Source organism: Falco biarmicus, chromosome Z (assembly GCF_023638135.1).
Source record: "Falco biarmicus isolate bFalBia1 chromosome Z, bFalBia1.pri, whole genome shotgun sequence".
NCBI classification, from domain to species: domain Eukaryota; kingdom Metazoa; phylum Chordata; class Aves; order Falconiformes; family Falconidae; genus Falco; species Falco biarmicus.
In genome coordinates, this window is record NC_079311.1 from 72,458,958 (window position 1) to 72,483,919 (window position 24,962).

The 24,962-nt window shown below is 40.1% G+C and overlaps 1 protein-coding gene across 4 annotated transcripts in view; it reads left to right on the top strand.

Annotated features, from left to right (window-relative positions):
- The window catches only part of NADK2 (NAD kinase 2, mitochondrial), a 35,097-nt gene that overhangs the window by 5,533 nt on the left and 4,602 nt on the right, over positions 1–24,962 (top strand). The window contains exons 2-11 of one of the 4 annotated variants that reach the window (XM_056325526.1): positions 10,964–11,052; positions 11,417–11,505; positions 13,035–13,116; positions 14,442–14,525; positions 17,321–17,457; positions 18,481–18,559; positions 20,881–21,024; positions 23,276–23,331; positions 23,415–23,468; positions 23,935–24,058. In XM_056325526.1, the coding sequence (XP_056181501.1) occupies positions 10,964–11,052; positions 11,417–11,505; positions 13,035–13,116; positions 14,442–14,525; positions 17,321–17,457; positions 18,481–18,559; positions 20,881–21,024; positions 23,276–23,331; positions 23,415–23,468; positions 23,935–24,058 (938 nt within the window). The remainder of the gene's footprint in view (positions 1–10,963; positions 11,053–11,416; positions 11,506–13,034; positions 13,117–14,441; positions 14,526–17,320; positions 17,458–18,480; positions 18,560–20,880; positions 21,025–23,275; positions 23,332–23,414; positions 23,469–23,934; positions 24,059–24,962) is intronic. The other 3 variants (XM_056325528.1, XM_056325527.1, XM_056325529.1) reach the window with 3 other exon arrangements.

The window sequence follows — 24,962 nt, forward strand, 5'->3', positions numbered from 1 at the left end:
CTAGCTAGGTATTTAATTCTTAGATTTCTGTTTTAGAGAACTGTACTTCAAGCCAGATGCCTGTGATCCACTAGAACTCTACTTAGAAAATATTACTCAACTATTTCCAAAACACTAGGATTTTTACAGGTGCAAGGAAGGTAGCAGAAGGAAAAAGTGATACACAAACTTCAGGGCTCAACTGAATCCTAAGTTTAAAATGAAGTTACATAATTCAGCACTTCCCCCCCCCCCCCCCAAAAAAAAAAATAAAAAATTGTGTTTTAATTTTTTTCTTGGGGGGCGGAGGAAAGGCTGAGCTATTCCAAAAGGCAGTATGTATTAGGGTATTTATTCTTGTGTTCTCTTGTGGATCCAAATGTACAGTGGTATATTTGAAGGTAGAATGTACAGTGGTATATTTGAAGGTAGTAACTTTAAATAGAATCTTAACGAATGAAGTGGTACTGTGTACTACCCATCTCTGCTTATTTTGTAATGTAAATTAGTTCAGTAGATGTTTTAGGGAGCACATGTTTAAAAACTGATGGGGCTGTACTTGGCTCTACCTCACCCTGAAAAGAGATAGGGAGGGAAAAGTCATCTCAGTCTACTGAACATGAAACATACAGAATTCAAGACGGAGGTTAGAGTACACCAACATTACATAAAGATAAAGACACTTTTTCTCAGAAATAAAATTTTCAAGCCAGTCCATTGGAAATTGAGATGGGTGTAAATGTTCTTCAAGTTACACAATCACAGTGGGCATTTGTTTACCTTTCAAATTTTATGTGCTTGCATCAGTGTTAAGTAGTGTCAGTTGCATCTGCTTTATGTTGCTGTTCTGTCATAAGAGGAGTGTGGAAAATGGAAACAAATAAATGGAATGTACCAACTCCTTTTTCCATAGCATTTATTTTTTCCAGCACAATATTCCAAGTATACTGAGTCATATATAGCAAAGAGATACACAAGTAGGGCATTTTAGTGTGCCTAAACTAAACTTCATGGAGTACCTCACCAAACACCTGATGCTTTATACAGCTGAAAAAGGCTACTTTTTGGAACTGGATATTATTGTTCTTAAGTACTTAGCTAGTTGTGACATGACATTGTGTTGGTGTTCTGCTGAATTAATGAGAAGCAAATGATTGAAATGCCTGAATTGCATGGGATTTCTAGAAACCTGTTAGTGCAGAAAGTAGTCACTTGCTGTTTATGGTTAACATAACAATTTGCGCTGCATTAGCTTTTGAATTATAAACCATTATGTATATTCTTCAGTTGTGGTTAAAATTAGAATAATATTTTGATGTGGTAGATGAAGAATTAGAAAAGAGTTTATAGCATTTTTACTTTTGTTCACATATGGATCAAACTCTTCCTCCAGAGCAGCATTTCTGTGAAGTTTCAGGAACGTAATGTTGCCAGTTTCACTAACCAAGTGAAGAAATTATTTGAAGTCAGCTGCTACAGAAGTGGTGGAATACAAAATGCTACAATGGGCAAAACACCTCATAATTGTTACTGTATAGCAGATATAAAGGCAGCATTTGAAAGACTGCTGTATGTAATGAAAGTAAGGGGACTAAGCTGCTGAAGAAAACAGTGAGTAAAGTATAAGGAAAAAAAAAAATTCCTAGCTAAAGCCTACTGGACTTCTGCAGAACAAGGGGTAACATAGTGAACTGGTAGAAACTGAGCACATGACCAGGAACAGTTCTGAGCATTTGACAGGTGGTTAGTACATCAGTCAACAGGAGACAGGCAGGAGTGGTGGTCGGGTAGCACTAGCCTACTACCTTTCTTTTATGGTAGGTACTGACCTACTGTGTTGCTTAACATACCACTTTTTTTTTTTTTTTTATGAGCAGTTAATGGCCTGTATACTAACTAATAACCCAGACTGGGAAGCGGGGAAGAACTGGGAATAATGCCTGCAGCTTGCAACTCAGCAGTAGTTTGTAATTTAAGACTTCATTCATATTTAAAGCTTTACAGAGAACTTAAATCTGAGCCTAGGTAATGCTTATTCTTTGTAGGACTTTGTTTTGGGAAGCTGTGTGGTTTCTCTGCTACTTCTAAGGCAAATGCTTATTATTAAAGCTATCCTGTAAACAATGTATTGAGTTTGTGGATTGCATTTTTCAACTGCTACCTGAAACCAATGCATTTTTAGTTCACCCAGGACCTGTAGCTGCTCGGTGAGACTGGTTCTCAGATTCACTTCAGAGAAGCCTTGAGAGCATTCCTGCTAGTCTGAGTGTGCTGGACTGCAGGTTCCTGAAAGAGCTGGGTGTCCCAGAATGGGTTAATCTGCTGGTACCACAGGCATGATTCTGGTGAAACCTGTCCTGTTGTTAGCACAAGATTGAGCCAAAGATATATCAAAGTGTCAGTTCAAGTAGCCTGAAACTTTTCAATAAAGACTTAAATCTGACTTTTGCTTTTTCCAGCTGAGCTGACCCTGTCATGTATTTTTTTTTCCTCTGGCAAAACCACGTAAGTTCAGACTTGATGCATTTAGTGTTTCTAGTGCAAAAGCAAGTAGGAGGAGAACACACTTCACCTTTTAAGAATTTTGAGAAGTTTAAGTCAAGCACCTATAATGAACACAGAGCCACAGAACCATAGAACAGTATGGGTTGGAAAGGATCCTAAAGACCATCTAGTTCAACCCCACTGCTGTGGGCAGAGACACCTTCCCCCAGACCAGGCTGCTCAAAGCCCCATCCAGCCTGGTCTTGAGCACCTCCAGGGATGGGGCATCCACAGCTTCTCTGGGCAATGTGTTCCAGTGCCTCACCACCCTCACAGTAAAGCATTTCTTCCTAATATCTAATCTAAATCTACCCTCTTCCAGTTTAAAGCCATTACCCTTTGTCCCATCACTGTGCTTCCTGATAAGAGTCCCTGCCCAGTGTTTCTCATAAGCCCCCTTTAAGAACTGAAAGGCTGCAGTAAGGTCTCCCCAGAGCCTTCTTTTCTCCAGGCTGAACGACCCCAACTCTCAGCCTGTCCTCACAGGAGAGGTGCTCCAGCCCTCTGGTCATCTTTGTGTCCCTCCTGTGGACCCACTCCAACAGGTCCGTGTCTTCCCTGCGCTGAGGGCTGCAGAGCTGGATGCAGTACCCCTGTGGGGTCCCACCAGAGCGGAGCAGAGGGGCACAGTCACCTCCCTCACCCTGCTGGCCACGCTGCCTTTGGTGCAGCCCAGGGTACGGTCGGCTTTCTGGGCTGTGTGCACACGTTGCCAGCTCCTGGACAGCTTTTCATCCACCAGAACACCCAAGTCCTCCTTTGCTGGGCTGCTCTAAGTCTCTTTGAGTGTACACTGCTGGCTCATGTCCAGCTTTTTACCCACCAGTACCCACAAATCATCCTTCCACAGGGCTGCTCTCAATCCCTTCATCCCCCAGCCCATATGCAGGACCTTGCACATGGCTTTGTTGAACCTCAGGATGTTCACATGGGCCCATTTCTTGAGCTTGTCCAGGTCCCTCTGGGTAGCATCCTTCCCTCTAGAATATTTGCTACACCACTCAGCATAGTGTCATCAACAAACTTGCTGTCATTAGTATAAATACAGCAACTGAAGCTCATAGATGATGCCTTGATATTTCTTCTCTAGTTAGAAGAAATTGAGGGTGGGCATGGTGTCCTATAGTTACTACAGAAGTTGCTGTCATACCCAAACCCGGACATCTGTTGTATATAACTATCAAATACAACTCCCCCATCAGTTCCAGCTGCTGCTGAAAAACCCAGTGCAGGTTCAGGGCTGTGGTTCAGGGTTGCTCTGGCTGTCCTTCGAGCAGACCCTTTTCTGCGGAGCACTTGAAATACGTCTCCGAGGTGCAGATTTCTACTGGGCAGGTTCTGCTGTGGCTAACTACAGAGATTTGGAACTTGAATCATGCTTTAATTGCACATATTTTCATATGGATTATTTTTACGTTAGGAGATGGGAAAGCTTAATATGTGATTTGAGCTCCTAAGAAATCACAAAGTGCAGTGTCTCCCTGTCCTGTGAGAAAAACTGGATTTGTTTCTAGCTTGACAGATGAATATTTAGCTTAACTAGTAGTTAACAACAGAACACAGCAAAGTTACTTCTGCGTAACTATAGATTGCCAGTCTTTGACTTTGGTATTTGAGCAAATTTGGAGTCGGTGTGCCTTATTTGACAGGGAGGCTAAGAGGATTGTGTTATTTGAAGCACGTGCTATATTCAGAGTTGTTTGTAGTTCAAAGCTTAACACTTTTGGAAATGCTTATTTCTTTTAAAACTGAGAGCAGAACAGAGAGCACTAACTTTGTATTTGAGAGATGTGGTCAATCTAGAGAGACTTTCTGAAAATAAATAGTGCTATACTCTGCTTAGAAATGGTTAGATTATTATACCTACAGTGGTTGTAGTATTTTCCTCTTCAGGTTAAAATTCAAACTTCTGTGTATAGCTGTTGCTCTCTAAATCCATTTGTTTCGTGGTTCTTTATGTAGAAATTAGTAGACTGGAAAGCAGCGATCTGTTCTTGTTTTCCTGCTAGGGGTGCATGTGTAGGCAAGTTCATTGTGGGAAGTTGAGGCAGCAATCATTTCTAGATCTAGGCCTTTTTTGTTTTGTTTGCTTTTTGTTTCTAGTCAGTCATTTAGCTTAACTCCTGAACGTGTTAAACAGTTATAAAACAACTGATTGGTACACCAGGTGTTAACTCAACCCTGGTGTGGTGGCACTTTAAGGCGATGTGAAACTGCTGTAAATTCAGGGTAAGCCCAGTCAAAAGAATGTGAATATATATTATATACATATTCATATATAGCTAGAATGTGTCTGAAAAGTTCCTGTTAATCTTTGTGTACTAGGATGAGATGTACAAAGTGCTTGATTAATCATTTCACTCTGGACAACATTCACATTACTGTTCTGAGAGCATACTATTTTATCCTAATGCTTAGGTCAGCAGTGTCAGTAAGACTTGACTTTGGCTGTTGTTTTCCCTATTTTCTAAATCAAGGGTCATAACCCATATATATAGACTTGGGTATTTGGGTGTTGCTTGGCTTCATGTTGCTTCTGTATTTGTGGCTACAAGCCTTGTCTTTGTTGCGCAGCATTGTTCCTGGAGGACCAGCATTACTCAAGGACAGCAGACCCACAGTTCCCACCAAGTGGAGTGAGACTTGCTAGCGGTGAGAGCCAAGACTCCAGAAGGACAGCAGTCATACAAATGTCTCTTGCTTAAACAACTATTAAAGAGGCTCTGTGAAAAATTATCCTTTTATTAAAAAGGGATCAGGCCAGAAGATATGAGAAAGGGTTTTTTTTTGTATTTGATGTAGACCTTTTGTCCTTCAGGCTTCTAAGGAAAAGTAACTCGATCATAGAACATGTTCTGCTTACCTGAGTGTGTTTTCCAATTCAAGCTCATCTGGAAGCCGGCTTCGCATGGCATCTCTGCTGTGAGCTTTAGGAAGACTACTGAAGCTGTGCCTGCATGTATTTTGGCCAGTTTGTCCCTGTTTTCATATTCTAATGCACTTTTAGCTAGAATAGCTCTCATGCATTTTATTTTACAGTCATGCATGCTACTGAGGTCAGATTAACAGGCCTACAGTTGCACCTGTTTCGTCCCACTCTCCATTAATACTTCTGCTTTTGGGTACTTCTGCTAATGGCATCTGTCGCTGACTGCCCTTGTGCTCTGCAAAGACATTTCCTGTGCGTTTTTCCCCCTTTTTTCCCCCACTTGTTCCAGGAGCCTCAGAAAGTGGGACTTGGCAAATACTGTGTTTTCTGTGTGTTTATAGACCCATAGCCAGTAACTTCTATTTATCAGTACTTTTCAGTTTCCTTTGCTCTTACTGATCTTTCCAGATGACTGCTGGAAGAAGTTACTTAACCCACAGCACAGGGCTCCAGACCTGTGTGTAGCCCCTCGTGTAGGTTTTTACAACTTCAGCACCAAGAAATGCCAGGTGTGCTCTAGTCTGAATATCCTGAGCTCTGTAGGAATAGCGGGTTTTTTTGTTCTAGCCTGTGAACAGAAAGTCACTCTGCAGTGCGGCAATTTCTGAAAGAGTATTGCTAAGTTGAAGTGGTTTGCGTTTTGGAGCGTACTTCTTGTACTGTACTGGCAGGCTTCTTAACATTCTTTGTATTTTTTTAGGTTTTCTGTGTTAGTATGAGTGACTTTTGCAGAAGTATATACTATTGGCCCATGACACTTAGTTTAGGTATTTTTTTTTTGATTTTACAAGATTTTCTTCAGTTCCACTGACCAAACATAGCTGCTTATTCCATGAAAGGAAGTGACTTTTCATAAAAAGGTTAGTGGTACAATGAAGTAGAAGGTTTACTGTGGATGAGAACTTTTTCCTGTAAAACATCAGAGCTCTGTTGTTTTAACTTCATTTAAGCCTTAACAATGATTTTAAAACAGAAAACCCAAAGAAACTACCTTATACAAAGTTATTTACATAAATGTTATGGGTTTGTCATGGTTTAACCCCAGCTGGCAACCAAGCCCCATGCAGCCGCTTGCTCGCTCCCCTCCCTGCAGTGGGATGGGGGAGAAAACTGGAAGAGTAAAAGTGAGGAAACTCGTGGGTTGAGATAAAGACACTTGAATAGGGAAAGCAAAGGGTGTGCATGCAAGCAAAGTGGAGCAAGGAATTAATCCCCCATGCCCATGGGCAGGCAGGTGTTCAGCCATCTCCAGGAAAGCAGGGCTCCATCACGTGTAACCGTTACTCAGGAAGACAAATGCCACAGTGCCGAATGTCCCCCTTCTTCTTCCCCCAGCTTTTATATACTCAGCATGACATCCTATGGCATGGAGTAACCCTTGGGCTAGTTTGGGTCACTTGTCCTGGTTATGTCCCCTCCCAATTTCTTGTGCCCCTCCAGTCTTCTTGCTGTCAGGGCCCAAGGAACTGAAAAGTCCTTGATTTAGTGTAAACATCACCCAGCAAAGCCCAAAACCATCAGTGTGCTGTCAACATTGTTCTCACACCAAATCCAAAACACAGCACTGCACCAGCTACTAAGAAGAAAATTACCTCTCTCCTAGATGAAACCAGGACAGGGTTGTTTGGTATAACTCGTTTCTTTTCAAGTAGACTTGATAGTTAGGTCAAATTGCTACTCCATACAGCTTGAAATACCAAATAAACTCAACATGGGTCTGTCGTAATAGTTTTTTCACATTTTAGCCAAGAGTGTCAATACTTGGTATAAAGATATCTATAAGACTCTCAGACTTGCTCTCGTATGTTGGAAGTGGAGAATGGCCTGTCAACCCTTTTCCTTTTGGAAGGACAGCTGTGGCAATTGTACACCTGAGCTTCCTCCGAAGGAAAAAAAAATTGCAAGGTGTCTTCATGCAGAACCTAAACCTGTAGGCCTTTTTGAGGAGTTGGTTGGTAAGACCTAAGCCTGGCATGGGTTTGTGGGCCTGGCAGATCAGTGGGCTTGGGAGCCAAGATGCCCTGCAGTCAGGCAGTTCCTCTATGTCACACGTTCCTCCAAGGCTCGTGGGGTGGATGATCAGGCACGCAGCAACTGGGCTGTCTGAACTTTGCTGTCAGTAAAGTAAAAAGGAGGTGGTAGTCACAGTTTGTCTTATGCTTTATCCTCAGTGCAAAGCTCTTAAGAAGCAGCATTTGTCATAGTTGTAGTGTGGCATACACATCCTGGATATGAGGCAGGACCAGAAGCAGTGGGCACAAACTGAAATACACAAAAGTCTTTCTGAACATTGGGAGACACTTTTTCACTGTGAGGGTGACTGAGCACAGGGACAGGTTGCCCAGAGGGGTGATGGAGGCTCCATCTGTGAAGATCTTCTAAAGCCATCTGGCCACAGTCCTGGGCAGGTGGCTCCAGGTAGCCCTGCTTGTGCAGGGAGGTTGGACCAGATGACCTTCAGAGATCCCTTCCGACCTCTGACTACAGGGCTGTAGGCTTTTCTCTGGTTCTTTGTTACATGAAAGGCAGCTGATGATTAGCATTCTTGTTTGATACAGTTGACTGTGGTTAAGCTCAGGCAGGCTGTCCCTTTGTGAGTTCTGTGTATGAACTTGTGAGTTACTTATCTCTGAGCTAGAAGGATGAGGCTAGAGACGAGCAGACTGTTTTAATCTCTGGAGCCTTTTTCCAAATTAGAACGATTCATTAACTCTGTAGATGTAGCTTAGCTATTTAAACTCAAGGCCCTAACTTTTCATTTATCTTGTTGCTTAGGGATGCCTGCTTAACTTGTTCTAGAGCTATTAAATTCAAAGATGAGACCTCTGCATTAGATCTTGTTATGCAGGGCTGGAAGTGTGGAAGTATCCATGGAAATTGTTCAGCCAGTCATCAGGATACTGGTAGCTTATTTGTTGAGCATCTTCTTCTGCTTTCTGAAGCTGTTGAAATAATTTAGCACACCTAAGGCAAATGCAGTGATGCTACCCATACCTCTCCTTGCTGGTAATGCCAACAAAATGTTAGCTGTTGGCTCACCACTGATGATGGTGGCTCAAAAGCCTGCCAATGATCATACAGAGATTCATTGCACTGTCATTGTTCTGAGATAAAAACTCACTTTGACCAAGCTGAAAGATAGTATGCTGACAAATCAGCCAAATAAATGAGGTACATAAAATTGCAAGATGGAGTTTGCAGTTTCTGTTGTGTGTGGAAGCAATAGACTGTGGAAATAGTAGTCTGAAAAACATACGTCTGCCTGTCAGGTGCTTGTGTTAATTCACAGCAGATATTTCTAGAGGAAACACGAATGGGAACCCTGATTTTAGTGACACAGTTGAGTTTTTTGAGGTTATTTGCTGTGGATTTCTTGTTCTTTCTGGTGGTAAGGCATGGTCAATTTGTGCTTCAAATGTGCAATTGAAAATCCCTTTTCTAGTAAATTAGACCAGTGGTGGTCAGCAGCAGATGCCTGTGGGTGGCAAATACCTTCTTCTTTTCCCCTTTCCACTTTCTTCTTTCTGCTCAAAATGGATCATGAGAAGCTGACAGCAGACGCAGCAATGGGCAGTGCTGCAGCTAGCCGTAGCCTTTCGTACTCTTTCCCCACTACAGCAGCACAGCGGCACTGTTGAAGTCCCCAGTGCAACACCAAGGGCTCTGGAGGAGCAAGAGGTGTATGGAAGTGCACAAGCACTGTAGCTGGGGAGTGAAACAAAGGGTTTGAGGCAATTAATGGGACATAACACCCTATATGCTGTAAACCGGTGCTAACAAGCTTTGTAAGGATGACCTGAAAGCTTTATCTGGATGTTTTATGTTCACCCACATGCTTATCTGTGTGTGTGGCAGCTGCTCCCACTGCGTGCCTGTAGAGTTGTTGGTGGCTTTCAGGTAAAGTGCAGGAGCCCATCTGTTGGAGCTGGTTTCCTGATCCTAGCAGTAAGACCACCTGAAGATTTAATTCCTGCAAGTCGGTCACTGATTGTAAGCACAATGAGCAGGACAGCAATACAGTTCCAGAGCAGCCACTTCCATTCTTCTCTGTGATTTCTTCAGCGCCGAGTGTCAGTGCTTAGTTATTGGTTGGATTTCTTGACATCAGTGGGTGTCAGGTGAAGAAAGATTGTGTTTATTGGGTATTGGATTGCTGTTAATTAATTAACTGTAATTGTCATATCCTGCCAGTACTCTCCTCTTCACTGTGGAGTTTTGTGGTGTGGGAACCTCTATGGAAATGGGATTAGATGTGGCTGTCTGGCACCACTTCCTCTTGGAAGGGCGTGCAACTTTGAGTAAAAGACACTTGAATAAATTGCTGGAAGTGCCTGTTTAAAGCTTTTGGCAGAGATTAATTTCTCTACACAAACTCTGGGAGAAGGTCTATTTCTGTGCTGGCAAATTGTTTTTAACTGGTCAAGGAAAAGGAAGCAATGACAGTATAATTGTAGAATAATTCAACCTAGAAGAAGCCTCAGGAGGTCATCTCATCTAGCCTGCTGGTTATGAATGTATTTATAAACTCCTTTCACTTAACATCCGTTTCACCACCTTTCTTCTACTTGCTTAATCTCCATGCAAACATGTATTTGGCAGTACCAGCCCCACATGAGGACACTGAGTTAAAGAATGAATACATACAGATGGTGACTGAATTACACGGAAACCTGCTGCAAAAAATTCTAATCTTCAGCCAGCAGTCTCACCTGCCTGCTGTTAAGAGTCAATCTATATGAACTGCAGAATGTTTCTGTGGTCTGAAGAGTGTGTGAAGATGAAGTATTTAAATTCTCCAGCTTCCAAGAAGAACAAGGCTAGAATGCAGCTGCTGAATACTGCTTGTCTTGGTACTGATGTGAATTTGTTTGAAAAATCTGGTTTATAGTCCAGGGGACAGTATCAAAGGTAGTACATAGATTGTCCTTACGCTTTTTTTGACGCAGGGGAAATGTCACCTTTGTCAGCACTTGGCAGTCTTCCTTTTCAGCTCAAATAAAATTTGAAGATTAATGCTGTGGTATTTCATATTCCTGTTTTCTTAATTATCATTCCTGTTGCTTCTTCTGTTGTCCTCTTTCTCTATAGCACAATGTTTATACTTCTTAAGATAACTGTCTTAACTGTTTGTCTGAGTGCTTTTAGCACATGACAGGGGTATAGTTAATATTACTACTTCATGTAGACTTACACAGAGTTTAAGTTATTTAGCAGAATCAGGGAAAACAAAGTGTCTGAAGTGTCACAGAAGTCAGTGTCGCATACTTGTTTGCGTATTTCTGTTGAGCACTTAAAAACTCTGTGATTCTTGGTTGCTGTGGCCATGTAACTCATTTGATGAACTAATTAATGTAAGCTGACTTGTATATGTAGATGTAATTCATGCAATGCTTATAAAAGCACTTGTCTCTACCGACATAAAATACATGCTTTTTTATGGCTTCTATTTGTATTACTCAAGAGCATGTACTGTAGTGATTAGCATCTACAAAATCTATTTATGTCTTACAGCTTGCCTTGAAAGGATCTAACTATGCGGGTCTGTTGGAGCGGCATCGCATTCATACAAAAAACGTGGAGCACGTTGTAGACAGTTTACGGTAAGAATGTATGGATGTTGAGAATTTTAGACACAGTGCAAATATCCATGGATTGTGTAAAACGTGTAAAACAATGGAAGGAAGCTTTCTGTTACAAGCTCTAATAAAATAGGAATACGGAAAACAGGATGATGCAGGTGAACAGGCATTCCTGAAAGAATTGTAATGTGACCTAGCTCTGTTCCATTCACTACACACTGTGTTACTATTTTGACAACAAATGAAAAAGATCTAAAGGATTTGTGTGTCAAATGCTTGTAAGTCAAATACCACTGTAATTAGTCCTTAATTACATGTCAGTTTTTCAGAAGAGTGTGACAAGGATCAATATAGGACACATTCAGGCTTTTTCTGCACTTTATAGGAACGAGAGGATAGAAGTTCGTCTTGTTAAGCGTCGAGAATATAATGAAGAGACGGTTCGGTGGGCAGATGCTGTTATATCAGCAGGAGGTAGGACTTTATGACAGTATTTGTTTCAGGATGTTTTCACAGATACATTTTTTCAAAAATATTTTGAAGTGGGTGAAGCATCTGGAGCACTTTTGGAAAACAAGTTGCTTATTTAGTTGTCAGGAAATATGATGAAATGCAGTGGTTGGGACCATCCTCTCTACCTCTGGTATCTAAAACCGTAGCACTGGGGAGTGAATCCTAGTGCATGGCCTCTTTGGAAATGTTCAATTGTCTTGTGTAAAACAGTGTAAACTGTGGAATTTATTACAGGTTTCAGCTAAAGAGGATAAAATGCTTGCTGTCTTGTGATCATACAGAGCACTAAACTCTGTTCTTTGTTTTTTGGTGTGTGAGGTGGAGACTAGCATACTACTGCTTCCTCCCTTTGCCCAAACTGTCTTTCGTACTTTTACACTTAATTCCAGTAACTGGAGTATCTAGTTGGATGGTACAAGAAAAAGTATGCAACTTCTGAGGAGCCTGTGCCACTGGTTAAACCTTTTAAAATGAACCAACAGAGCAATTAACCTGATTGCTTGCTTTTAACATGAGATCACAGCAGTTCATTCTGTGATCGTTGTGATTTGCTGCAAATTGCTGCAGAGTGTTGTTGGGCTCTGTGGATCTGTCATCCGTGGCAGCTAGACTTGACCACTGCTTTGCCTTTCTCTCCTCCCCAGTGGTCCACTTTGCCCTTAGCTACTGATTACCACAGAGGGTGGGTATAATGGGATACGTGTATATTCCTGAGGCATCCTCATATACCCCTGTAGGTTTCAAAAAATTCCTCTAAGCTGGAGATGAAGTGCTGATTTGGCTGTGTCAACATTTGTCATGGTTATGAGGCAAGCAGCTGGGAAGTGATACATCATCTGCACTTTTCAGAGTTTGCATCTGGGTGCAGTGACTGAATCATCAGGTTATAGTTCTCCTGTTTAACAGAGAGGAAAGAATACCAATATCTGAAGAAACAAGGGACATTTAAAGATTTCTACTTCAACAGTTTTATTAAAGACTTCTTTTCCAAGTGTGCCTATTTGGGGCCAAATAAGACCTTTAAATAGTGCCTTCTAGGACAACAGCTGAGATGGAGCTAAAGTATTTGTTGTTCTCCTGTGATTCCCAGTAAAATTTGGCATTGTTTCCTCTCTCCTGTGGCTTTAATTAGCAATACTTTCCAAATTTATTTTCTTCAAGAGTTTCTCTTACCAGCTGATAAATGTACAGAAATTTCCATAAATCTCTTTCCAAACCTGCTTCTGCCAAATTAAGTTGCCTAGGCATGTGTAGCTGTCAGATAAGTTGCACTTTTCCCAGTCGCATTTGCTATCTTGAATTCATTTGTCAGTACTCTGCTTTGAAAGGTGTCAGTAGTTTTGTGGTCCCATTTTGGTCTTGTGCAGCTTACCTCATCAGCTGTTGATATAAAAGCAGGTAGTGGTAATGCTGCAGTACATGTGAGATTATTTTGTTTGGGATATTAGAATGTGAAATGAAATTTAACTTTCGTTTTGCTTTTTCTATAGGTGATGGTACAATGTTGTTGGCAGCTAGTAAGGTCTTCGATAAATTTAAACCAGTTATTGGAGTAAATACTGATCCTGAAAGGTAAAAACACATTTGGGAAAGCAGTGCTTTATTTACTATCAGGCAAAATATGCCTCTGTTTTCATCATGCATGAAGTGTACCTGTATCATTTGGTAGTGCAGATGTCTATTTTAGTGGATTGTAAATATCAAGTGAACCTGTTGTTTTATTAGAAAAGTCTCCACAATGAGTTGTCCTGTCTCATCTGAGAGGACATTAAGTAGTATTGGGTAAGCATGACTGTTTAACTGCCACAGCTGTTCTCACAGAGAAGTGTAACAGCACTTGCAGCTAGTTAACTTGTATTACTAACCAGAAGTTTGAGGCTAGAGGCTAGGTATAGCACAGAGACAGGAAGAGGGACTTAAAAATAAAGTGTGGTGCCTTAACACACAGAAACTTGGTTTCTTTATGAAGAAGGTGGATCCTACTGGAAATCCGATAGGTCCCCAGATGAGATTTGTTATGGTTTCTTCATGTAAGCCATATCGTACTGCAGAGGACGCAGTCTCCTCAGCCAATTAATGGCATTTAGTTGTCCTATTATAAACTCCACACAAATCGCATCCACCTAGCCCTAAGATTGATTTGGGCAGGTGGATGCAGTGTATTAGTACTGCCTGCTTGGTATAACCTTCAAATGGATTGCAAGTAAAACTTAGAATTCACCAAGGCTCTGTCTGCTGAGATTTCTAGATTTGGGCTTCTTCTTTTAATACTACCACTTGATTTAGTCTTAATGGATAAGAAAGTGGTGGCCAAAAGTTTTAATTCCTTCCATACCTTACTCCTCTTCCAAAACTTTTCAAATGCTGTGAATAGATATTCTACAGTATCAAGCCTGAATAGCAGGGTTCAAATAACAAATGCCTTCAAGTTATCAAATATCACTCATGAAAGGGGAGCAGTGTTTAGTCTTCTGGCCTTGTTACAAGATTCATTTGATCTTAGGCATGTTGCTTACCTGTCTCCTGTCACTAACTTGTGTGTAAATGGAGGAAATTTTCCTTCTGACCTGCAAAGTTTATTAGGCTTGAATTCCTTGCCTAGAGCTATAGTGACAGGAATTATGTTAGTACCTACATATTCCTGTAGGATTACTAGCTGAACAGCCAGATTTTAGGGGAAATGTGGGAGGAATATCCTATGTCTCACTCAGACACACCCTAGGAGCTGAAAGAGGTGTATTGTTGATGTGCTGTTACATAAGAATGGTATACATTCATAACGGTTGGAGTATAGCTTTGCTTTATGTAACAGAAAGAGATGTTTGATTTGTTTTGTTTTTTAAAGGTACCAAATCTTAGTAGTTATATGTTGTTTTCATTTTCCTTTTTGCTGTCAGATCGGAGGGTCACTTGTGCTTGCCTGTGAGGTATACACACTCGTTTCCTGAAGCACTGCAGAAGCTTTATCGTGGTGAGTTCAGGTAGGATTCACTGATCTTTGGTTTTCCAGAACATATTATGGCTCTAAAATACTTACTTAATGATGTGCCATTCCTAAGGAGCAGACAATGCTTAGTAAAACTTTAATGCCTCAAATTGTGTATTCTCTGCAGATGTTTGCCTTGTTGAAAAGTGGGTTTGTGGTCAAGAGTGAAGTTGGAATACAAAGGACAAAACTGACTCCCAGTTCCAGCAAAAAGACTTTTATTATGACCTTCAAGAATTTTTTTTTTCTGACTTAGCAAATTCATAAATGAGGAACTGCATTCTTTTAAAGGATCTCTTGGTTTACATATTTTAAGACTTGAAAGCATATGTAGTACAGTGATGGGCCATACTAATAAAAGCTAGTGAAGCCTATATGAGTGGGAAATGGCCAGTGTGTTGCATCTGTGGTTTTGGTGATTAAGGTAAAGTGGCTTAAATTTTATTAACAGGTTAGTTATGCTGAAGATGGCTTGATATTTTCCGTACTAGATACTCTTTAAAATAGAAGAATCTGAACTGAATTAAGAAGCAAGCTGAATTTTAAAGGACATACTAAATAAAGGATAATTTATTACATATAGATATTATAAATAAATAAATATAAACAAATACTTGTTGCGACGGAGGGAAGACACAGTCACTCAATATGAGTGATCAGCAGACTTCGTTTATTGTGCCTTACAGTCACCTTTTATGCCTTGTTATAATTAGCTCATACATATTACAAAAGTTAAGCTCATTATTGGTTAGTTGCCTAAATACCAAGCCCGCCCCTAGTTTCTCTTCTGTAGTTATCTGTTCCCACCTGCAACATTCTTTTCCCACCGCAATCTTCCTGCTATTGTGTAACAAGGACAGCCAACGATAGTGTATTTTTGCTTTACTTCAGATAAGCTGAGAGCCATGTGCATTTTTGTCCAGCCAGCTGGACTATGTCTATGTGACCCTTTTCAGCTAGCCAGTTATCCACAAATACTAATAAAGGACAGTTGATAAAAACTTTAAAAAGAGACATTGATTTGTGGTGTATTAATATGTCAGAATACTTTCATGAAGGCAAACCATCAAACAGAAATAAGTAATTAATGTGAAAATATACTGCAATTAGGTTTTGTTTATACTTCTAGCATATTTGATTTGTATCTTGAAGCGTATTTGTGCCATAGAAGAGTTCTGAAATGAGGTAAATACAGTAATTGGGATTGATTATAAATAACGGAAGGGGTTTCAACAGGTTTTGCTAAATAAACTTCCAAGAGATAAAACTTTCAGCTCCGTATTCTGACACTCAGAAAACAGAAGCTTTTAACTCTCCATCATGCAAAGTTGCTTAAGGTAAAGTTGGTAGTGCTAATACATTTAACCTTCCTTGGTTAGCTAAGTACTTACAATGTTTTGTTGGATGCCCTGTTCTATTTTTGTTGCTGATGTTCCTGTTGTGTCTCGTTGTGGAGCTGAAACCTCACCAAGAAAGAAACAAAAGGGATCTCCCTGGTTATTTTTCCAGAACAATAGGAACTGATATTCCTAAGCAAGGACCTCAGCAGGTGTTTCACTTGGCAGTTCTCATTTGGCCCTAAGGAAGCTTTAAAATACATGTGTAACTGGATCAGCCTGTCTGGAAGAGCTTCTGATGGCTCTTATCCTTAAGGTGTCAGTCAGTGCAACAGTCTGTGTAAGCACTTACATTGTAGTCCCATGAAAAATACCAACATTATTGATTTATAAAGGACAAAACTATATCCGACTACCCGTGTTTGCTTTTTTTTATGGTCAGTGGTGTAACAGGATCTCAGAATAGGGGTATAATAGGGGTACAGTCACATTTTCTAATTTGGTAGGGGTTTTGACATGTTCTAGCATGATTACTCTAAGGAGGGTAGCATAATGATACTCATTGCATGCTGTCTGCCTGACTACCTAAAACCATACTTGGAATTTAAGGGCAGATAGGTAGTTATACTAAGGATGTCTTGAATGAGGCTCTACAAGGATGGCAATGAGGAAAAACTAGAAATGTAGTCATACGAAGCTCTTAAGTCTTGTTGTAATTTCAGGAAACGTGTAAGCTGGTTACTGTCACCCAGGTATCAATGGTATGAACTGGGAAAAGATGTGGTTATAACACTCCCTTGTGATTTGCTTTCTTGATCAAAACTACTATTACTAATTTGTTTTTTATAATCTCTAAATTGTAAGAGGAAAAAGGAATTGATACGTCCTCTAGGAAAAAAGTCTGAAAGTTGTAACAGCTTAAGGAAGAATGCCTTTCATATCTTCTTTTTCTTCATTTGAATTCCTCTTAAGCATCCTACAGTTCCTAGGCTAGGAGAGTTCCTTAAAATGAAAGGATATGTGTGGCCCTTATGTATGAAGGGGTGGATAGAGCTGCTTTTCTGGACATCTGCAGATCGAAACAAAAGATGGTAAAAATACAGCATGTATTGCTGTATAAATTCCTGAGAGCTTGTTCTCAAAATCACTGTGTCAATCATTAATTTGTGAGTTAGGATCACATGCCTAAAAAGATGAGTTGTTATCTATAATGTCTTACTTTACACATACAAAAAATATTAGGTAGCAAATCAGTAAGTGTAAGCTATTTACATTTTAGTATGATTAACTTTCTAAATTTAGAAATTATAGTGGAACTATAAAACTTGAAACGTGACTTTGAATATATTTAACTTCTACTCTAAAGGTGCTCTGATTTGAGAGCGAAGACTGTGATCCTAATTCTGTAATGAATATTTCAGCTACTGATACCAACTTCTTTCTCCTTTCTAAGGTGGCAGTGGCGACAAAGAATCCGACTGTATCTTGAAGGAACTGGTATTAACCCAACCCCTGTAGACTTACATGAACAGCAGCTAAGCCAAGAGCAACACAGCAGGGCTCACATAAATGAAAGATTCCAGGATCAAAGTAGGTTAAAATCTGACAATATAATCATTTTGCTATGGTAACTTGTAGTAGGAGGTGAAGATTTGTAAGAGCTGAAGTATTTGAAGTCTGGTTGCTGTATTTGACAGGCAGGGAGAGATAGCTCTCATTAGCTGAAGGCCCAGGTTAAGGCTTTTTAGAAGGGAGTGTTTTTTGTTTCTCTGTTTATTCTGGATGGTACACTTTAGAACCCGTTTTAGATATTAACATGTAATTTAGAGATATTTTTGATAGTATTATTTGCTGGCAAAGTACCTGAGATTTTTTTAAAGTGCTGTCTCATAGGCTTACTATAGTTGCTTGAGGTTACCATATGAACATATTACCACGTCTAGCTGTTGCACGCTAAAAGTGCAGGCATTCATGTGTGCTCTTAACTTGTGCTACGTTCGAGGTAGGTTACTTCACAATTGAAAAAGATGTTCAGAGACTGCCAGCAAGCAAATGAGAAATTAGGGGTTAGAATCTCTCCCTGGGTAATGCTTCAGTCATCAGACACTTCTGACTGTTTTCTTTATGATGGGTTGAAGATGCATGATTCTATCCTTAACCTGTGTCTAGCACTGCACTTCCTCACTGAGAAATCCTTAGTCAACGTGAACAATTTGTGAATCCCCCTTAATTACCCAGTGGTATAAAGCCAAATTCTTTGAATTTTATCAGAAATGTCTGTTACATCACTGTCGGTGAATTTAACTAGGCTGGAAGAGTGACTCACAGCAGAGAGGGCTTCAGTCTGTCTGCTTGCCTGTGAGGGGAAAGCAGTGTCTGAACATAAGTGTCATTGCCTTATTGACCTTGGTCCAAATATTGCTAGTCTCCAGTAAAAGGACAGTGACTGGTTACAGACTAAATCAGTGAAAAATTGAGTCCTTGAGGAAGATGAAGCCTTAGGTCTAGGATAGAAACCCAGGTAGCAGAGTGTGTCCTCCAATGAGTTGTGAATTGTTCTTGAAAATTTGGGTTTTAGAGCTGTAATTCAAAACTGATATTAAATACCTGCAGGATCTGACGTCTCTGGTCCACATCTTTTACCAGTGAGAGCACTCAATGAAGTCTTCATTGGGGAATCTCTTTCATCCAGGTATGTTTAATTGTTTGTTGTTGCAGCAAGACACAATTGACTTAGTTTTTTTCTATAACGTTGCAATGGACAATCAGTGATGGGTTATCTTTGCTGTCAAATTTCAGTTCTAGTCCATGAATGCATAACGCTGATTTTATTGTTGCTGATTACAAAGTGTATTTTCAGACATGTAAGTGCAGTGATGTTGGTATCTGATTTTCCACCTTTTTGTCTAGCCAGTCATTCACCTTTCATGATTCCTGGCTTTTTTTCTTTCCTCTTCATCGTTTTACTCCTTTCCTGGTTAGTTCTTACGTAACTAAATGCCTTCCAGTTACTATCTTTACAGTGAACTGAAGATTTAAATACCTGTCCTTAAACTGTCTTCTCTCCTGCATCTCTTCTTAAATATATGTTCATAAGCTTTTAGCGTGACCAAGCAGAAATAGCTTTAAGCATGACTTCTTTGCCCTGCCTCTCTTATTAGAGGCAAAGGTATCAGCCTGCCTTCACCATCAGCTTTGTTATTGTGGGAAAACACTGATTTCCTTGTTTTAAGAAACTAGTTTCTGTCAAATTCTGGTACTGCATTATCCAGGGTACCTTTGACTGTCCTTTTTATCCTGAAGATCAGTATATTTCTGCCAGCCAAATGACAACAAGAAGCGGGGAATGTGACTGGGGCTGTGGGAGAGGAGTTAAAACATAATCTTTGGTCAGGATTTGGCCAAACTTTTACTTGTCTTTTATATCCCTTTTCCCTGTATCTAATTAAAAAAAAAAAACACAAACCCAAAACATAAGAGAGTAACATCTTCTCGTATTTGTACAGTGCCTGGGACACCGTGATTTCTGCTGGAAACAGTATAAATATTCCATGAGTGCTTTATCTTCCATCTGGACTGTAGCTTCAGATTGGCCGAAGGAATTAGTCTCAAAAAGATACAAATTTCGCTCTACTAAATTGAACCTAATTTTACTAAGAATCTAAAGAGTTTCTTTAACATATAGTGATAGAGGAACACAAAGTTGCTTTTCAACTCTTTATAATAGCCCTCTGCTTCTGAGTGTCACATATATATTGTGCTTTTTGGTTCCAGTATATTTGAGAAGCACTGAGGAACACAATGCCTGGAGGAACAAATCTCTAGTAATAAATATGTGTTAACAGGACCTTACGCTGGAAGACTTAAGTAATGATGTCACACAGATGAATCCTCTGTAAAGTTCAGATACACGAGTCTGTTGTGTCTTAAGACAAAAAGACTCTAGGTGCTTCTTCCAAAGTCCTACTCTTCATGTCAGTTAAGGAAACAGGGAAATGGAAGGAAAAAAACCCACCTTTCATACCCAGCTTGCAAAAATTGTCTTAAACTCAATCAAGCTGTGCACCTGTGTTCTTAATTTGCTTCCAGTTCTTTCATCTTCCCATCTTCTCAAGAGTGAGTACATAAAATGCCCTTAGTTACCGAGAGTCTAAAACTGTTTGACACCAAATACTCCAGAGGTGTATTCCTAGTTGATCCAGACGGAAACACTGATCACCTAAAACAGCTCAGTAAGGTCCTTTTACCAAGGAAGATGAAACTCAGGTATGCTGAACACAGTGAATATGGTGTTTTTCTAAGAGAGTATCTATTAATCTGAAGACTGTATCATACTGTTTGAATTAGGCACTATGAACATGAATAACTTTAGATCATAAATGTACCCCTGAGTGTTTTGAAGCTTATGGAGGGAGACTGTCTGGTCTCTCTAGGCTTAACATTAGCATGATGTATGCATACTGTGCAGAATGATGATTGTGCCGCAAGGCTTGCTACAGTTTTAGGAAGAATTTGCCCTGGAGCGAAATGTAAGCCTGCTGACTGTTGTAGAACTAAAACTGTTTGTGAAGAATCACAGTGGATTTTTAATTACTGCAGTGATCAAGAATTCAGCTTGAAGCTATGCTATTACTTACTGATGTTGGAGTGCCTTACCTCTTAGTGTTCCCTGATGTAATTTTATGAGACTCAATCCCAGCATAAACACAGTTTTTCAATAGTTCAACAGTTATACAAGGAAACTAATGTATTTGTAGTTTCGTTTGTAAGTCCAGCAAACCCTGCTTGTATATGAAGCTATTCGCAGATGAACCGGAGTTCTTTGTGCATAATTTAATATGAAAAGTTGCTGTAGAAGAACTACCTAAAAGTTCATGCTGCAAAACAGCGAATAAAAAATGTCTGCTAAATCGGAAACACTGTTCAAAGCCTGTGAAATTGTCATCCAGATTTGAAACTAGCCCCTCTAAATTTTTATGTGCCTGATAAGGCTGTGTGTTCTGTCTTATTCAGGGAGAACTTTAAGTCCTGCAAACCCAGTTTTAAATTCTCGCTTCATAGGGCCTCCTATTATGAGATATCAGTTGATGATGGTCCTTGGGAAAAACAGAAGAGTTCAGGGCTTAATGTGTGTACTGGAACTGGATCAAAAGCATGGTAAGTAAATGTTGTTGCTTTTCATATAAAATGCTGCTTCCAATAAGCTAGATGGACCTATTTTGTTTAAGCATTTTATCCATACTGACACTCATACTATGAGTAGGTCTATGAGTAGGTCATTGCATGTCAGTTATGTCCAAATATTTTCACTGTCAGTATGGTTCAAAGCTCAGGTGAATGAGAAGAGCAGAGTACCCCTCACTTGTAGGTATGGAGAAAAGAATTGAAAGGGTGAGGAGCTGAGCCATTGAGACAGACGTTTACCTTAGGTGTAATTTTGGTGAAGGATGCATGTCACACATGGAATTGAATGGTTTGGGGTGACGACTGAAAGAGATTCTGCTTGGACTTGCAGAGCGTATTGGGGGATCTTTGAACTACTCTTGTTGGCTAGAATTAAGATGGTTAGATGAAATAGCTCAGAAAGCTCAGTATAAAAATCTAAGCTCTAAGAAGAATGAGAAAATATGTGCTTGGAAACAGTGTTAGGTGTTCTCGTAGTATCATAGAATGGTTTGGGAGCTGGGTAGGAAGGGGCCCTAAAGATGTTCTAGTTCCAACCCCTGTCCATTCTCCTTCCAAGCCTCATGCTTCTTTCAAACTGAATTGAAAGGGCACAGTCTTTTTGCCAAAATAGTCCCCTTAAACAAAGACAGGCATATCTAAGCAGAGCTGTGCTAGCATAATCAAAGGAGTAAATTAACTTGGTTTAAACAAGCTGGAGTACTGCGTGTGAGTCTCATCAGTTTAGTTTTGAGATGTGAGAGACATGTACATTGACGGCCTCTTATTTGGAAATCTGGTTATGCTTATACTTTAAAGTTATACAACAGGCCCTGGATTTATGTGTCAGGCTAAGAATAACTAAAACTGAAGCTTTTAATGAAATTTGAAAATGAATATTCATGATGTAACCATGGTTACTGGGTTTTCCTCGTTATTGTAATTCATTGTTTTGTATTCGGTCAGCATTACTTAGTCCTGCAGGCTGCCAAGGATGAAATTGGCAGACTGCATGGGGAACTTTCCTAGTGTTCAGGACCTTGGGAATGTACAGTCTTACTTCAGTGCTGTTGTTATGCATTTCATTTGCTTATACACTGTGTACTGAGCAACCCCAGAACCAGGCACCAGACTCCAGGGTTGCCCATCTCCATGGCTTAATCATTGTGAACTGTTGGACTTCTGTAAACTGAAGCCAAACCTTAGTGGAGCGATCTTCCTTAGGCCGTGTTTTAGGGGCTCTTCTGGGATTTCAGACCTGCTCTGACTGAGGCATTTAAATGCCCTTCAGCTTCCTTCAGCTGCCAAACTTGCATAAAAGGGTATCTAGCTGAGAGGGAGAAGAGTTTCAAACTGTGCATCTCAGCTTCTTGCTGGCATCTGCTCAGGCTTGCAGGTAAGCAGTAAGTGTAAGAGAGAGCTCCTTGATGGCTGCCCTCAGCATCTCTGTAGTTTGCCAGATGTATAGTGAATGTCTCTTGCAGTCCGAGGTGTTAGACTGCATGACAGAAGTGCTGGACTGAGGATTTTAAGCTGTATTGAGATGTGGGCAACTGAGATGTTCACAGTACTACTGCTGCACAGAGGCTGTGATTAGTACTTAATCCCTTTTGAGCCTGGGCACAGGGGGAAGACTTTTGCTGGAATTCAGACTTGTTTCAGACTGAGGCTTTATGCTCATCTTATGTGCACCTAAATGTGGCAAAGCAAAAGTGTCTGGTCTGACTATTTGTTTTCTATATACACCAGTTCTCATGAGATTCAAGCCCACACCTTAGGGTATGGACAAAGAGACATAATATTTGTAAAGAAGTGTTGGGTCTTATAAATTGAGAACTGACAGAAGGAATTAATTAGCAAGAGGTGGGTAGAAGGGATAAGAACACACACAATCTGTAGAACTGTCATGCTTCATTTTTTTTAAGGCAGACTTAAATCAGCAGTTATTGGGGTTTTAAGGCAGGATTATTGATAAGGAGACTACATCCTGTGTATTGTGCTCTTGTTTCCTGAAGACTTCACTTAATAGATTAGGGTTTACAAAGCCACGGGTAAATGTCAAACCAAGAGTTAATTGAAGGCATTTTTAAAAGAAACTGATGTCACCTCACACTTAATAGCATTCTTTTTTTTTTTCTTCCTCATGTTGAACATAGTTCTTCATCTGTATGCAAGATTTTTTATTTTGTTTTTGTTTTTCTCCCAAATTGCATTGCTTAGCAAACAAGACTTCTTCTCTGTCTAGGTCCTATAATATTAACAAGGTAGCACATCAAGCTGTTGAAGAGATCCTAAAGATTGGTGAGTGAACAGTGTGGCATTACTGGCCAAGTTTATATAAAGGTACACCTGTCTAACCAGAGTTCTTTCCCTTGGCTTAACAGCTAAAAAGCATGGAAGTTTGAATATGCCATTGAGTATGGAACTGGTGCAAAAAGGTTAGTGAAAAAGGCAAGATTCCGTTAAGGTATCCTAACTTTGACTAGTTCATCTTTTGTTTGTACTCTTTAATACTCAGCACTGCTTTCAATATTTTAGAACTTTTGCAATATCAGTCTTATAAACATTATTTAGGCACATTTGTTAAAAAATATCTGACTGGATATGAAAGCACTTACGTAGACTTTCATATGTATAGATCTCCAGGAGAATTTGGGTTCTCCTAAGGTTGGAGACACTTAATATTTAATCACATTAAAAGAGCTGTTGAGTGTTCATCATGCAATAGAACTGAAAGGAATATTCTTTAAAATTAATTTTTTTTGCAGGTGAAGGCTGTTAAACGTCTGGCAAGGCTTAATATTCCCTCTTGGTAGGGGAGCTGTTCTTTCCTGGAGAAATGTGTATTTCTGAGAATAACTGGTCTGCTCTGTAAAAACTAATGGCTGATTTCTCTGTTCACAGTAACAAATGATTACAATGAGTCCTTGCTCTACAGTCCAGAAGAACCAAAGATGCTTTTCAGTATTCGAGAACCAATTGTAAACCGCGTTTTCTCAAGCAGCCAGCAGCGTGGCTTTTCTTCAAAGTAAGTGTTGGGTCTAGCAGTCACTGAACTCTTACTTCATTCTGTGTATTTGTCAAAGTATGAGTAATCCAGGAGTTTCCCTTGAATAATTTCAACATCCAGTTGGTGTTTTGAGGGGCTCCTCATAACAACAGGAAGGAAATGTATCTAAGTTGTGTTAGGCCTTTTTAATGTTTGATCCATGCACAGTCTTACAAAATAAAAGAACCTCACTGTTCTGAGTTTTGGGTGTGTGCCATTTCTCTTGGTATGAGACACAGGCATTGACAGACTGGACTCAGTGCAGGAAAGGGCCATCGAGATGATTAGGGGGCCAAAACATCTGGTGTGTAAAGGAGAGACTCAAGCGGTGCTTTTGTTTAGCATGGAGGAGACAAGACTAAGTGGGTGGATCCAGTTGCTGTTTTCAGCTACCAGTGGATGGTTACAGAGAAGTCTGAGTTAAACCATTTTCAGTGCAGAATATGAGGCAACAGCCATGATTTTATAGGGCGTAAGATTTTGATAAAAAACCGAAAATGTCACAGTGAGAATGGTCAGGCATTAGAACAGGTTGCCCAGAGAATTGTGCTATCGCTGTCCTTGGAGAAACTCAAAACTTGGCTGGGCAAGGACCTAAGCAACCTAATCTGTCTTTGAAGTAAGGCCTGCTTCGAGTGGAATGTTGGACTAGATACCGTTCCAAACTAAATTATTTGGTAATTCAGTTATTTTAACTTGGGGCATTCATGCCAGGGGAGGTTTAGATTGGCTATTAGGAAAAAATTCTTTACCAAAAGAGTTGTCAAGCACTGAACAGGCTGCTCAAGGAAGTGATTTAGTATCACCTGTGAAGGTATTTAAAAGATGTGTAGATGTGGCGCTTAGGGACATGGTTCAATGGTGGACTTGGCAGTTCTGGGTT